This window comes from Oncorhynchus masou, chromosome 5 (genome assembly GCF_036934945.1).
Source record: "Oncorhynchus masou masou isolate Uvic2021 chromosome 5, UVic_Omas_1.1, whole genome shotgun sequence".
NCBI lineage: Eukaryota > Metazoa > Chordata > Actinopteri > Salmoniformes > Salmonidae > Oncorhynchus > Oncorhynchus masou.
In genome coordinates, this window is record NC_088216.1 from 52560112 (window position 1) to 52575763 (window position 15652).

At 42.8% G+C, this 15652-nt stretch overlaps 1 protein-coding gene across 1 annotated transcript; it reads left to right on the forward strand.

Moving 5' to 3' along the window:
* The first annotated feature begins 4140 nt into the window (after window positions 1-4140).
* On the forward strand, window positions 4141-7905 carry LOC135527205 (chymotrypsin-like elastase family member 2A). Its single transcript, XM_064955819.1, has 8 exons — window positions 4141-4225; window positions 5619-5707; window positions 6045-6142; window positions 6308-6442; window positions 6710-6846; window positions 7020-7165; window positions 7383-7535; window positions 7841-7905. Exons 1-8 carry the CDS (start codon window positions 4189-4191, stop codon window positions 7856-7858), a joined length of 813 nt encoding a protein of 270 aa, XP_064811891.1. The 5' UTR covers window positions 4141-4188; the 3' UTR covers window positions 7859-7905.
* The last annotated feature ends 7747 nt before the right edge of the window (window positions 7906-15652 follow it).

A 15652-nucleotide genomic window follows, 5' to 3' on the forward strand; every position in this document is an offset into this window, starting at 1 on the left:
CCTGATGGCCAACCCCCTGTAAATTTCCAACCGGTAAAGGGAGCCAACACAGCAACAAAGGCTCCATGCTCTCCTATCCCATTGGTCAAGTGTGTACTGTCCACCCCCTTAGCCTAGAGAGACACCAGCCAATTTCACCAAGCCTGTATGCAGAGCTCAGACTCCAACTGGCAGGGATGCTAGTCTGGGGTAATCACAGAAAGCTTGAGTCCCTGGGCTGACTTCTTTCACCACACCCTTGGGGCTGTTTGAGTTCTCTGGCATGCCCTTTGGACTATGCAACACCCCTGCCACCTTCCAGAGCCTCATGCAGAAGTGTCTAGGAGGCAAGGTAAACAACTTTCTTTTGATCTACTTAATGGTATTATCTACTCAACTGACTTTTACACCCATCTAGATCAGGTGTTCAAGAGGCTTGTCAAGCATGTCCTAATATTGCAGCCTACGAAATGTCAGCTCTGGCAGAGGGAGGTGGTCTACTTGGGGCATGTGGTGAGTCAAGCAGTGCCCCAATTCTGGCATATGCCGACTTCAGTAAACCATTTCTCGCCTACACTGACGCTAGATTGAGGGGCCTTGGGGCAGTGCTGTCCAAGGTGACAAGGAGAGAGTAATTGCCTATGCCAGACCGAGCCTGTCTCCTCTGGAGAGGAATGATCAGAACTATAGTTCATTCAAACCTTGTATGGGCAGTGACTAAAATGTTCAGAGACTACCTGTGAGGGGCGAAGTTCACAGTTTACACAGACAACAACCCCCTGGTCCACCTCAACACTGCAAAACTGGGGTCAGTTGCGCAGCACTGGGTGGCCCAGCTGTACAGTTTACAGTTTTCTGGTGAAGTACCACCCCAGTTGCTCTACCAGACTGCTGATTTTCTCTCCAGATTATCCAGCACGGACGGGCAGGTGTGTCTGATTCAACAGGAGCATCAATACCTTCTATCATTAGCAGAGAGGGTCAACCGAGCTGAAAGGCCCAACGGAGGCAAAGGGGCCTGTAAGCGGTTTAATCAAACATTGTTATCTCTCCTTGGGTCCTCGGGGCAAGATGAGCAGATGGGTTGGCCAGAGCAGTTACCTATGCTTCTCCAGGCATACAAAAACACTGAACATGGCACCACCGGTCTTACCCCATTCTTTGTAATGAGTGGCAGGCATGTCGGTCTTCCTGTTGATGTGACTTCAGGTGTGGAGGCCAAGACGCTGCAGATGGACCTTGATGGATGGCTGAGGCACCATCATGACCAGCTACGACTGGTCTACAGTCAGGTCGAGGCATGGACCCGACATTAGCAGGAGTGAGAACAAACAGCGGTACAACAAGCGGAGAAAGGACCTTCCATTGATGGCTGGTGACCGGGTGCTCCTGCAGAACTTCCGATGACAAGATCAGGGTAAACTAGCCCCCCGATGACAGCCGCAGCCTTTTGTCATTCTAGGACACCTTCGGCCTGGACTGGCAGGCTTTCGTGTCCGACCAGAGGGAGGAGACCAATATGGGCCATTCATCTGAACCATGTGCAACCTTGCCCCTAACGACCTTCAGACCGCTCCCAGATGCAACTCATTGGTGGTTGGCCTGATGACGAACTGTGGCTGTGGAGTTGAGTGGCGATCCGAGAGCAGAGGACCGAGAGAGGCATTGGTACGACACAAGTAAGGGACGTGATTCTTCCCGTGTTCCATTTACACCAATCTTGCTCTCTCTGGGCTGTTTTGCCCTGCCACTGAAACCCACTATTGTTGGCATGTTTCCCTGCTGTCGGTCTTCCTCTTGTTTAGCACCGGAGGCGGGTCCATCGGTGACGTCGCCAAGCAGAGTCTCAGACCAGGCGCGCTCCAGGACAGGGAGCTATGCGGATCTGGATATCGCCATACAGAGACGTTTATTTTATTTTGTGGGGATATGGTTCTTGTTGGGCCCTAGAAATCGAGAATCTATCCCAACCCTTTCTGTATGTTGTCTTGTCTGTCTTTCACGCTCCTTATTTTGTCCCATAGTAGTAGAGTCCTTCAAAGGGGGTTGGCAGAGTCGAGCAGGGCCAAGGGTTGGTCCCATATTGTATGCAGCACCAGAGCGACATTGTAGTGCCTTTCACCATATTGTTTGCAGTGCCTTCCATTAGAATAACTATCTTGTTGCAGTGCCATAGCAGAATAATTTAGATTGCAGTGTGTCCCTTTTGCATGCCCGCTATTTACCTGAAATAGTCAGACGGAGGATAACCTACCTGAGTGGAGGCTCTATTGTGTCCGATCCTTGTTAACCCATGAATTTAAAATGACTTACCTTGAGCATACTTACCTGTCCTGGTCTTGTGTGTTGGGGTTGTGTGCTGGAGAATATTAAATTATCATGTCTACTCCTCATCATTACGCACACCTGGTATTCATCATTACACGCACATGTGAATCATTATGATTCATACCTGGACTCCATTACCTTCCTAATTTCCTCATATTTATATGTCAGTCTCCCATTTTCACTCACCAGTTGGTATTGTTCTTGTTTATCGGCATACTGCCTTATGTTAGTGTCGTGTTCTTGGTTTTGCTGTTTGATTAAAACGTTTCACCTGCACCTGCTTCCGACTCACCGCCCCATCATTACATACATCCTGTGTCGGGTGGAGTAAAGAGGTTGACACTAAACTGTGACATTTCCTATCTTAATTTGACCAGTTTCTCAGAGGAGGAAAATAATCCTGCAGCAACAGGTAATTATTATGTGGTTTACAATAAATTGACAATTTTGTAGGAGTTGATACATTTTTCATTAGGGCAAATCTATTTTAAAGTGGAACATATCAACTTTAGAAGCCTTTTTAAAGCTTGAATAGCCTGCAAGTTTGCATTTCCTGCTGTGCAGATTAAGATATGACATCTGTACATAGGAAGGGATAAATGTCTTACAAAAATTATGGCACACTGGTAAACAGTTCCCACCCCACATCCGAGTGTCGTCCACTGTCTAAACCCTCGGGATAGAGAAACTATATCCATGAGCTCAGTGCTTGAAAGGAACTTTAACTAACTTCCTGTTTCAGACACCACATCACAAATAGACACACCTCAGGCACTCGAAATGAAAACAGTTTTTAGACAAATCGGTGTGATTGATGTTTCTTTGGAACTCCTGGGTTTGTGATGTGGAACTGGCAGTAAACAGAAACCTGAGACATGGGATCTGCCACTGCTCCATGCACATATGCTTCCTGTGCCAGAGGCAACTTAGACTGACAGGGAGTTGTGTTGTCTTCATTTGGACTGAACCACCAAAGCGTAATTGTTCACTCAGAAATGTGACAAAGGTTGCCGCCGAAAAGTGTCTTTGTTTTGACCTCTGTTGCAAAGAAATAAGCCACTAAATATTTTCCCTCCTTCTAGTAAATGCCTTTTGAACCGAGCACCCACATTTATTTTACTACAAATATTTGAGCTGAGCACGCCAATTTCTCTTTCTATCACTGTGACTTGTTCCTCATACATGTAATTTCAGTAATCTGTAGTTTCTCATATTCAAGTAAAACTAAAGATTGAATTGTTTGTCATTGGTTGTGCTCTCGTGGTTAAACATTTGCAGTGTGGATACGAAGACTCTGGGAAGTAAACAGGTGTTGCTGACCCTTCAAAATGAAGGCTACTGTATGTTGGTTTTAGAGTAGTGCTGTCTGGATGTCCTGTTCCACATTACACTTAAGGACATCATAAATTACCAGTACTTTTACATTTAGCAAAAAAATAGACCATTACAATAATTGTTAGAACAAATCTTTGCTGATGCATCTCTTTTACATGTGTCGTGAATACAATCAAATCCTATTAAATCCATATACCAAGTTTTCCAAGTCCAGAACATGATTATTCTAAGACTGCAAGAATGCACATTTGGATTTGGGTTGTCTTTGGCCTGACCGGATAGCAGTTCAGAGTAGGCCTACATGACTTTCTAAGCCAGACAGTTGGAAGAAGGCCAGAATCAATATCTCTGGCCTAAGAGCAATAATGACAGACACATGTTTCTCACACCTTCTGTACTAATCAGTTGGCTTATCAGGCTTATCAGTTGGACAGAATGGGCAGTTTTTTAAAACTAAACCAGTAGGATGAAGCTCACTTATCAGTCACGAATAAGAAACAAAAAGCAGTATAAAGGAGTTCCACCAGCAGTCATGACAGCAGCAACATGACTATCATTTTGGTCTTGGCCCTTGTTGCCAGTGGTAAGACCTTTTTGCATTTTTAACAGACATGGCAAGTAGATTATTGTGTTTAAATTATCAATATATCTCAAGGAACAGTGTTTTCAAACGTTTTATATTGACTGACAAGCTATGGTTTTTCCACCAGCTAGCTAACCATCTCAGCATAGCTGCGGGAAGTAGTTTGGGGGTGGTGGTGCCGCAATTATCTTTGCCAACAATGCAGAAGAAAAAAACGTGCCTGTGCTGAAGACAACTATATTGGTCTACTTATGTGAAAATATGTAAACTAAGTGTTTACCAGCATTTGTAACTTGAGTCTGATAATTATCTGTCAAAACAGTTCATCTGATAATACTTGTAGAATTTAAAAATACTTGCTTGATATATGTTTTCCAGTTTCTTGAAATACTTTGCAACTTCTTTTTAAGTGAAAACTGAAATGGTCTATTCGTTCCTTTTGCATTTTAGTAGACACTCTTATTTTTTACTGTTCCCCTGTGGGAATTGAACCCACAACCCTAGATATGCAAGCACCATGCTCTACCAACAGAGCCACATCATCACAAACCGCTTGTCTAAATGTACTCAATTACTGTATTGTGCAATGGGTTTTTTTTCATGGTGATGGAAAGTCTTCAGGTGCAAACCTAGATGACCAGCCTATGTATAATACAGTAATGTACATTTACATTAAGTGATTTGTTAGGATGGTCAATTTATATTGAACAAAATACTGTTGTTTTCCATGTTATTTGATCAAGAAAAATATTTCATTTGATTTGGATGTTTTGTGTCTTTGCCCATAACTTGTAAATGTTTGAGGACAGGGTTTTGTTCTTTCAGGATTCCATTAGAATGACAATCACAGAGAAAGGGACAGGGCAACAACTCTTACAAGTACAACTATTTTCCCTACTTCCCTATGCATCTCAGGGACACTGGCCTAGAATAGGACATCTTGACAGACCTTTACATAGCCTATAACAGGGTTGGGGTCAATTCCATTTAATTTCAGTCAATTCAGGAAGTACACTGAAATTCCAAAATCTTCAATGCTTTTCAATGAGGAACATTTGGAATTAGAATTTGGTTCACTTTCTGAATTGACTGGAATGACCCCAACCTGTAAATAGATCTATGTGCAACACTCCAAACCTGTTATATTTATGTATGTGTTTCTTTAACCTTTATTTAACTAGGCAAGTAAGTTAAGAACAAATTCTTATTTACAAAGACGGCCAAGGAACAGTGGGTTAACTGCCCTTTTCAGGGGCAGAGCGACAGAGTTTTCCTTGTCAACTCGGGAATTCAATCTAACAACCTTTCAGTTACTGGCCCAGCGTTCTAACCACTAGGCTACCTGCCACCCCTTGTGTAATAAGTCCTGGATGTACCTCTTCCTCGTCTGCAGCATCTGGCTGTGGAACCCCAGCCATTAAGCCTGATACTACCCGCGTGGTCAATGGCGTGGATGCCCGCCCAAACAGCTGGCCTTGGCAGGTGAGGATGTCGAGACACTGGGTTTTCGTTCAAGATACTTCAAATTTTAACTAAATATTTCAAAATGTAAATGGTGCTGAATGTAACTGTAAATAGGTAAAGTGATGGAGGTGCTGACTGAATTCAACTTTTAATGGTAATGGAACTTACAGGAATGTTTAGATGGAACAAACTAAAGTGTTCTTTGTATCTACTGTAAATCATTGATAGTTTTGAGTAAAAGTGAAGTGTTTATGATATTGACTGTGAAGTGTTGATGGAGCGGACTCTAAAATGTTACGTTTAGGCTAATTGCTAAGTTCTGTAAGAATATACTGATTATTGTCAGTCTTTGTAGATCTCTCTGCAGTATGAGAGAAATGGTGAGTACAGACACACCTGTGGTGGATCCCTCATCGCTACCAACTGGGTTATGACTGCTGCCCACTGCATTGAGTAAGCCAGCACACACAGACACACTGCTGCTATTTTTAAAGGTGTTGACACAAAACAGTGAAAATAATAAGCAATTGTGTTTGACCAATGTGAAGAACGGGTAGGTCTATTAGGTCTGCAAAATGATGCTTAATGGGACAGTTTTTCCCCTATTCCTCCATACAGTCTGAAGCTGAATTATCGTGTGGTTGTGGGCAAGCACAACCTGGCAGAGGCTGAGCCCAGTGCTCAGGCTTACTTCCCAGCTAAGAAAGGAATCATCGTGCACAGACACTATAACCCTGTCCTCCTGTCAGTAGGGTAAGTTGGGCAATGGCTTGTAAAAACACAAGTAAAACTTTACATTTACACTATTGACGCAGAATTTTCAGATTTATAAGCAATAAAGAGTTTATAACCTATTAAGTATTAGTTAAGTATTAAATAGTTTATACACATTGGTGGGAAATTGTTCTAAATACTGAACTTATATATGGTTTCAATGGCCATGATAACAGTAAACTAGTAACCAGTAACAGTTTCTGATCTATTCTGATCCATTCATACTCTAATTTCCCAAACGACCAGCAATGACATCGCCATGATCAAGCTGGCAGAACATGTGACTCTGAGTGACCAGGTCCAGCTGGCTTGTGTCCCCGCCCCCGGAACCATCCTGTCCAATAATTACCCCTGCTACATCACCGGCTGGGGAAGACTCACCAGTGAGTGATGAGTGGTGTGTGTGTGTGTGTGTGTGTGTGTGTGTGTGTCCGTGTATGCTTCTGTGTCTCTGCCTGTATGTAATTGCCTGTATGTAAGGCCAAGACAGCATACTATATGTCTGTTCTCTTTCATTACAATCATGCTCATTATCCCCCTGCTGTGTGTGTTCCAGCCGGAGGTCCCACCCCCGACACCCTCCAGCAGGCCCTGATGCCCGTGGTGGACCACAATACGTGTACCCAGAGCGACTGGTGGGGCGTGTCCATTCGCAGGTCCATGGTCTGCGCCGGCGGGGACGGAGTGGTGGGAGGCTGCAACGTGAGTCAGACACACACACCCATAGGGCTCTGGTATAAAGTAGTGCAATATAAAGTGCACAGGGTGCCATTTGGGGAGCAAACAATTAGATATACAGGAGATACAAGCAAAAACATTAAGATACAAGAAATTCAAGCAAAGCTGATGAGCATTATATTTTCATCAACCTGTGTGGTAAACATTTCAAAGATATGAAGTGTTTTGTGTTCTGTTTCAGGGTGACTCTGGTGGCCCACTGAACTGTAAGAACTCTGCGGGAGTATGGGAGGTGCATGGCATTGCTAGCTTCGTCTCCGGCCAGGGCTGCAACTACATCAAGAAACCCACCGTCTTCACCCGCGTCTCCGACTACAATGAGTGGATTGATGAGGTAACCGGAGTTGCTGATGACCAGATCACTAAACACATCGCTATACATCACCACACAGGGTTGAGGTCAATTCCATTGCAATTTAGTCAATTTAGAAACTCAAATTCCAATCCCATGTCCACATTTTCCTCATAGAAAATAACTGAAGAAAATTGGAACTGAATTTACTTCCTGAATTGTTGAAATGGGCTTGACTCCAACCATTTCACTGTTGATTGTTTTGGTGTTCTTCTTTAGTTCTGTTTCAAATGTGTTTTGTTTGCCTTGTGAAACTCATCTGAGCCTTTATTTTGGGTTTCTTTCAGACCATGATGGACAACTAAGACATGTCTGTGTGCTCTTCAAATAAAGACCTATAAATACATGAGAAAATATGTTATTTTCTTGAAATATTGTCCTCAATGTTTTGATTAACGTCCGCTTAAATTATGTTATCATTATTTCTTACAAAACTGAGAACTGGGCATATTCCCTGTTCTAGCTTGAAAATTAGGGCCCATAATATAGATATTGTCTTGACCAGTAGGGGGCCTCAGACACTAGTGAATAAACACCCCAGATGGTACAAACCATTTGAGGTTTCATTAAATTACAGAAATGTCAGATTCAGATTTCCTCCTCATCATGCCAGACATTGTGTATAATCTTAATTTCTTCATTGTGGCATCAATTAGCTCCCAAATATGCCTATTTTTCGAATGGTTTGACACTTCCAACACTTTTGTATCAGGGTTGACATTTGTATTATGTGAGGTCATGGACGACTAGTGAATCACAGTCCTCCTCTCAAAGCATTATGCCACAATTCAAGCATATTCCACGAATAGAGGGCCTTTTGTGTAGTGTAATTTTGTCACCTATTTATGTTACCTAATTTTAACATTCTGTCATAAAGAGTATGTTCAACTTCCAAGCAAACATGTTTTCCGATCTGAAGATGTTAAACTAAGGGGAAAACTACTATAAAAGTTGACATAACAGGGTTGACGATTTTATCCTAAATCAGCCATAACTGTTACGCGGAGTGTAACAGGGGAACCCAAGAGCAGACTCGGACGAGAAGACTAGGATGAAGTAACCAAGGTATTTATTGAAACAGATGGGGGAGCTGGAGTGCAGGTCAGGGGAAGCTCGGGCGGGTTGCTGGAAACCAGGTGTGGAGGCTGAGGCTGGAGCGAGAGGGATTGAGACAAGGTAAGCAGGTCCGGAGGCTAAGGCTGGAGCGAGAGGGATTGAGACAAGGTAAGCAGGTCCGGAGGCTAAGGCTGGAGCGAGAGGGATTGAGACAAGGTAAGCAGGTCCGGAGGCTAAGGCTGGAGCGAGAGGGATTGAGACAAGGTAAGCAGGTCCGGAGGCTAAGGCTGGAGCGAGAGGGATTGAGACAAGGTAAGCAGGTCCGGAGGCTAAGGCTGGAGCGAGAGGGATTGAGACAAGGTAAGCAGGTCCGGAGGCTAAGGCTGGAGCGAGAGGGATTGAGACAAGGTAAGCAGGTCCATAGGGGAATCCAAGGGAGTGGTAGAGTGGGGAATCCAGGACAGAGTAGCAGGATGACGAGACGTGGGACTGGAGACAGGGACCAGCGTCAGGCAAGGAAAACAGGCACGACAGGATAACAGGATCTGAATAGTAATAGTACTGGGGGAGTGGCTGCAGGTCAAGGAGACACAGGATGAGCAGTAGTGGGTGTTGCAGGAGCAGATGTGACAATAACTCACCGTTTTAACATGGTTTAGTTTAGTTAGAGCCACTGTTAAATTTAGTTTTATCAAAATGTACACACATAATGTCTAAAGGACGTAAAAGGCACTCTATTCATGGAACAACCTCTGAGCCCCCTGAAATAATGATTTAAACAATAATTCCTCCTCTAACTGCTGAAAATTATGTGTGGTTGAATTTCAAACAAAGCTGTGTTGTGCTACCCAGGGCCGGCCTTAACCTTTTGGGGCCCTAGGCGAGATTTGGTTGGGGGTCCCCTCAAGTCGAAGGAATTTAAAAAAACTAATTTCATGCAATTATGCTACTTTTGCCATGGAGCAGAGAGAAAAATGTGCAGTTTTACAGCAACTTCCTGCAATTCTACACATTTTGCCATGACTGATGCCAGATGAGACAGATGAGCTGTTGAGATGAGCGGTATGCACTGATATAAATCACAGAGATACTCTCATCAGAGCTCTGTTTGTATTATATTCTATAATGGCAATGGGGTGATACCACAGCATGCATATTAAAATGTATACAATATTTTCCTCAGAAACTGCCTTGCCTTGCAGAGTATCTTGAACCCAAATGCCACATACCCCCATTCAAAAGGGAAAATGTAATTAAAGGACATTGCATGCTTCTTTTCATTGGCTCAGTCTCTACGGCTATGTTCAATTGAGATTGCAGCCGCACACCTGACACCAAAACACATTGTCTGTCATAATGAAATCCAATTCCTTTTCACTTTGGTCCAAGACAAGTAGACATTTGGTATGGTTTGTAATGTTAAGTTGAAGAGAGAGGGATAACAAGCAAAGTAGACTAAGAAACAACAGCAAATATGAAGTGAGAGGGCATTATTTGAGGGGCCCTCTCGGTCCTTGTCAGGGATGGGCTATTGCAGCAGACGACCCCACCAGTTCCCCCACTATCAGCTAGAAACAAGAAGAAGCGGCTCCAGTGAGCAGGTGATCACCAACACTGGACAACTGAGAAGTGGAAGAACATTGCTTGGTCTGACAAATCCCAGTTCCTCTTGCGTCATGCTGATGGCAGAGACCATGGCTCCAACCTGCCTGGTGTCAACGGTACAGGCTGGTGGCAGTGGTGTAATGGTACGGGGAATGTTTTCCTGGCACACGTTAGGTCCATTGATTCTTGTAGTATTTAATTTAACTTATTCCCCCGTTTTTTTCTGACAACAAACAAAAAACTTACATAGACAATAATTGTCAATTATTGAGCAATGTGTCCACGCCCGAGGAATATAGATTGTTCTGGAGGCAAGGTTGTTCTGGAGGCAAAGGGGTGTCAAACATGGTACTAGATCGGTGTATATTCGAACGAAATGTTCTTCTAAAACATTTTTATATGTTTTATAAGAACGCTTTTATTTTGAAGAGGAGCTTTATTTTGAAGAGGAATCCAGAAATTCCCTTACATTTTCTGGGTTAACATGCGACAAACCATGTGACTGAGAGTAGATTACAAGCATTTCACTGCGCAGATTGGAGCCAGACAGTCCTTGTGTCAAGAACAGTTGGCATTTCATCTGCTTTGCTTTGAGAATGAATTCAGATGCCTATCCCGAGAAGAATCTACATCTGTGTTCAAGAGGTAGGCTATTTTTGCTCTTTGTTTAATTCTATTTTTGGTATCCCTGTTCGGTTCAGTTGTCTGATAGTAAATTGACTATATTCCAGAGGCTGTAGTGGGTTGAGAGATAATGCATGCACACATGCTTATCAAATGCAATATTTACAGCTGTTCAATGGCATTTTATTCTTAAAAAAATATAAGTTAAAGCTTCCTAATGGTTACAACTGTCTTACCCCATCATAACCCAGAGTACTGATAGAAATAAATGGTTTTACTCCATTGTTTGTCAAAATTAACAATGTCTTTGCAAAAAAAACGATAGTTCCAAATAATAAAGTATAATTTCAAATCAAATGTATTCGTCAGTATGCTTCGTAAACAACAGGTGTAGATTATCACAGTGAAATGCTTACTTATGGGCCCTTCCCAAGAATGCAGAGAGAAAGAAAATGGAGAATTAATAGAAAAGTAAAACATAATAATAAAAGTAATAATAAATGCATAATGAATAAATGATAACTTGCCTAATACACGGGGTACCAGTACAGAGTGGATGTGCAGGGATACGAGGTAATTGAGGAAGATACAGTACATTCGGAAAGTATTCAGACTTCTTGACTTTTTCCACATTTTGTTACGTTACAGCTTTGTTCTAAAATGGATTAAATAAAACACCCTCATCAATCTACACACAATACCCCATAATGACAAAGCGAAAACAAGGTTTTTAAGAAATGTTTGCTAATTTATTACAATGAAAAAACAGAAATACCTTATTTACATAATTATTCAGACCCTTTGCTATGAGACTCGAAATTGAGCTCAGGTGCATACTGTTTGCATTGATCATCCTTGTGATGTTTTACAACTTGGTTGGAGTCCACCTGTGGTAAATTCAATTGATTGGACATGATGTGGAAGGGCACACACCTGTCTATAAATGGTCCCATAGTTGACAGTACATTTCAGAGCAAAAACCAAGCCATAAGGTTGAAGAAATTGTCCATAGAGCTCTGAGACAGGATTGTGTCGAGGCACAGATCTGCGGAAGGGTACCAAACAATGTCTGCAGTATTGAAGGTTCCCAAGAACACAGTGGCCTCCATCTTTCTTAAATGGAAGAAGTTTGGAACCACCAAGACTTCCTAGAGCTGTCCGCCCGGCCACACTGAGAAATCGGGGGAGAAGGGCCTTGGTCAGGGAGGTGACCATGAACCTGATGGTCACTCTGACATGGCTCCAGAGTTCAGCAGCACTCCACCAATCAGGCGTTATGGTAGAGTAGCCAGATGGAAGCCACTCCTCAGTAAAAGGCACATGACAGCCCTCTCTGAGTTTTGTCAAAAGGCACCTAAAGACCCTCAGACCATGAGAAACAAAATTCTCTGGTCTGATGAATCCAAGATTGAACTATTTGGTCTGAATGCCAACCATCACGTCTGGAGGAAACCTGGCACAATCCCATGGTGGTGGCAGTATCATGCTGTGGGGATTTCAGCAGCAGGGACTGGGAGGCTTTTCAGGATAGAGGGAAAGATGAACGGAGCAAAGTGTAGAGATCCTTGATGAAAACCTTCTCCAGAGAGCTCAGGACCTCAGACTGTGGAGAAGGTTCAAAGTTATTCCAGTCAAGCATGCATTTGACTTGCTGAAGAGGAGACTGCAGTCAGAAACCCCCACATGCAACAATTGAACTGAACATGGCTCTGCAAAGAAAAGAGTCAAGACTGAATGTTATGAAGTATCTTAAAATGAAGATATCAAATTAGGTGATGTCAATGGGTTACAGCCTTGCAGGCTTAATGTACTTTTTTGAGCCTTGGGGTAAACTTAGCCTTGAGATTGGCACTGTGAGATTAGAGCAGGGCTCTCCGACCCTGTTCCCGGAGAGCTACAATCCTATAGGTTTTCAATCCAACCCTAATCTAGAAGACCTGATTCAAATAATTAGCTGGTTGATAAACTGAACCAGGTTAGTTACAACTGGGGTTTGAGCAAAAATGTACAGGAGGGTAGCTCTCCATGAACAGGTTTGGAGACCCCTGGACTAGAGAGACCGAAACTGACAGTGACTTAGACCTTGGGAATCATCTCAGATGAATGCCCAGGCCAGTCGTTCCCCCCCCCCCCCTGCTGATACAGATGGTTCGTTCTGCTGCCTTCAGGGTGAAGAAGGGGTGGTTTGTTGTTGTTGAAGATTCTACGTTCCATGCTTGTGCAATATCCTCAGTTTCTGCTAATGCTTCTGATTTGATGTCTCCAAATGTGAATGAATCCCAATTGTATTTCCTTGATTCCTCACCTCCTCTCTCCTTGCTTCCTTCTCAAAACGCATTGGAGAAGAACATCAGAGGGGAGGAACCTCGGATCTTCTCCTCCAATGCATTTTGAGGAGGGACAAGGAGAGAGGAATCAAGGAAATATATCACTCTAAGACCAGTGTACATGCTACTATGAATGATTAAGTGGTAGTCCCTGTTTCCAACCAGTCATTTGAGTAACGTTGTGTTTGGGGTCAATGCTGGGCAAGAGGATAAGCTGACCTTGTTATCGTATGAGAGATTGCCATCTATTCAATGTGCTCTCTTAATTAAAGACATTGAGTTGAGTATCGTATTTAAATTGATTTCAATGTCATGGATCAGTGAAGCAGTCAAAGAAAGAGGTTCAGAATCACTGTTCATTGCCTCTGCGTGGAATGGAAACAAATGAGTAGGAGCGAAAGACTAGTTCCCCGTTAGCTCAGCACATCACAGATTTGTTTTCTATCGAAGGAAGTTAATGCAATATTAGGTTAATAAACAGCATTGAATTCAACATTCAAAATGCAATACCAGAGAGTGCAACCAAATCTGCCTGAAAGCATTGCTCTATAAAAATGACTTCAAATATGAAACAGCACTGGCAACAACCCACTGAGGTATTGATGTGGCATGCCTTTAAAAACAACCAGTATTTAGTCTGACACTTTGTGTGCATCCAAAATGGAATAGGATTCCCTATTTTGTGCCCATAGAGCTCTGGTCAAAAGTAGTGGACTATACAGGGAATAGGCTGCCATTAGGGACACATACTTTGTTACTCAACGTTCTGACCATGTATACTGCTACCATATACAGCCAAACCGTGCTGTTTTATTTTTTCTCTCTCTGACCTACAATCCACAGTCCCGAGACAATGTGTTCTGCCTGTCTGATGTGCTCCGTAGTAGCCCCAGGATTTACAAAACATTTGTTATTTGTCCTTTTAAAGCTTGACTTTGAGCAGCGACAAAATGGAAGTCAAACTTAGTACGCAGGCTTCATAACAAACAGAACAGCTGCCTTATGCCCCGATGTTAACATTAATGTTACTCTTACACCATTTCTAAAGATTACAACACCAGTCGTAATACAGTGACATGACTCAAACTCTATAGCTCCGTGGGGAGCATACATCCTCCACAAATGTTTTAATAATACATACAGTTGAAGTCGGAAGTTTACATACACCTTAGTCAAATACATTTAAACTTAGTTTTTCACAATTCCTGACATTTGATTCAAGTAAAAATTCCCTGTCTTAGTTAGGATCACCACTTTAGTTTAAGAATGTGAAATGTCAGAATAACAGTAGAGAGAATGATTTATTTCAGCTGTTATTTCTTTCATCACATTCCCAGGGGGTCAGACGTTTACATACACTCAATTAGTATTTGGTAGCATGGCCGTTAAATTGTTTAACTTGGGTCAAATGTTGCAGGTCGCCTTCCACAAGCTTCCCACAATAAGTTGAGTGAATTTTGGCCCATTCCTCCTGATAGAGCTGGTGTAACTGAGTCAGGTTTGTAGGCCTCCTTGCTCGCACAAGCTTTTTCAGTTCTGCCCACAAATATTCTATAAGATTGAGGTCTGGGCTTTGTGATGGCCACTCCAATACCTTGACTTTGTTGTCCTTAAGCCATTTTGCTAGTATGTTTGGGGTCATTGTCCATTTGGAAGACCCATTTGCAACCAATTTTTAACTTCCTGACTGATGTCTTGAGATGTTGCTTCAATATATCCACATAATTTTCCTTCCACATAATGCCATCTATTTTGTGAAGTGTACCAGTCCATCTTGCAGCAACGCACCCGCACAACATGATGCTGCCACCCCCGTGCTTCACGGTTGGGATGGTGTTCTTCAGCTTGCAAGCCTCCCCTTTTTTCCTTCCAACATAACGATGGTCATTATGGCCAAACAGTTTCATCAGACCAGAGGACATTTCTCCAAAAGTACAATCTTCGTCCCCATGAGCAGTTGCAAACCGTAGTCTGGCTTTTTTTACAGCGGTTTGGAGCAGTGGCTTCTTCCTTGCTGAGCAGCCTTTCAGGTTATGTCGATATAGGACTCGTTTTACTGTGGACATAGATACTTTTGTACCTGTTTCCTACAGCATCTTCACAAGGTCCTTTGCTGCTGTTCTGGGATTGATTTGCACTTTTCGCCCCCAAAGTACATTCTTCTCCAGGAGACAGAATGCGTCTCCTTCCTGAGCGGTATGACGGCCTGCGTGATCCCATGGTGTTTATACTTGCGTACTATTGTTTGTACAGATGAATGTGGTACCTTCAGGTGTTTGGAAATTGCTCCCAAGGATGAACCAGACTTGTGAATGATTACATTTTTTTCTGAGGTCTTGGCTGATTTCTTTTGATTTTCCCATGATGTCAAGCAAAGAGGCACTGAGTTTGAAGGTAGGCCTTGAAACATCCACATGTACACCTCGAATTGACTCAAATTATATCAATTAGCCTATCAGAAGTTTCTAAAGCCCTGACATCATTTTC

Bases quoted from the DNA above. Each gene is read 5' to 3' on its own strand.
- LOC135527205 (XM_064955819.1), top strand. From the start codon at position 4,189: ATGACTATCATTTTGGTCTTGGCCCTTGTTGCCAGTG. The intron at 5,708-6,044 runs GTGAGGATGTCG...CAGTCTTTGTAG, and splicing joins CAAACAGCTGGCCTTGGCAG to ATCTCTCTGCAGTATGAGAG. The intron at 6,847-7,019 runs GTGAGTGATGAG...TGTGTGTTCCAG, and splicing joins CGGCTGGGGAAGACTCACCA to CCGGAGGTCCCACCCCCGAC.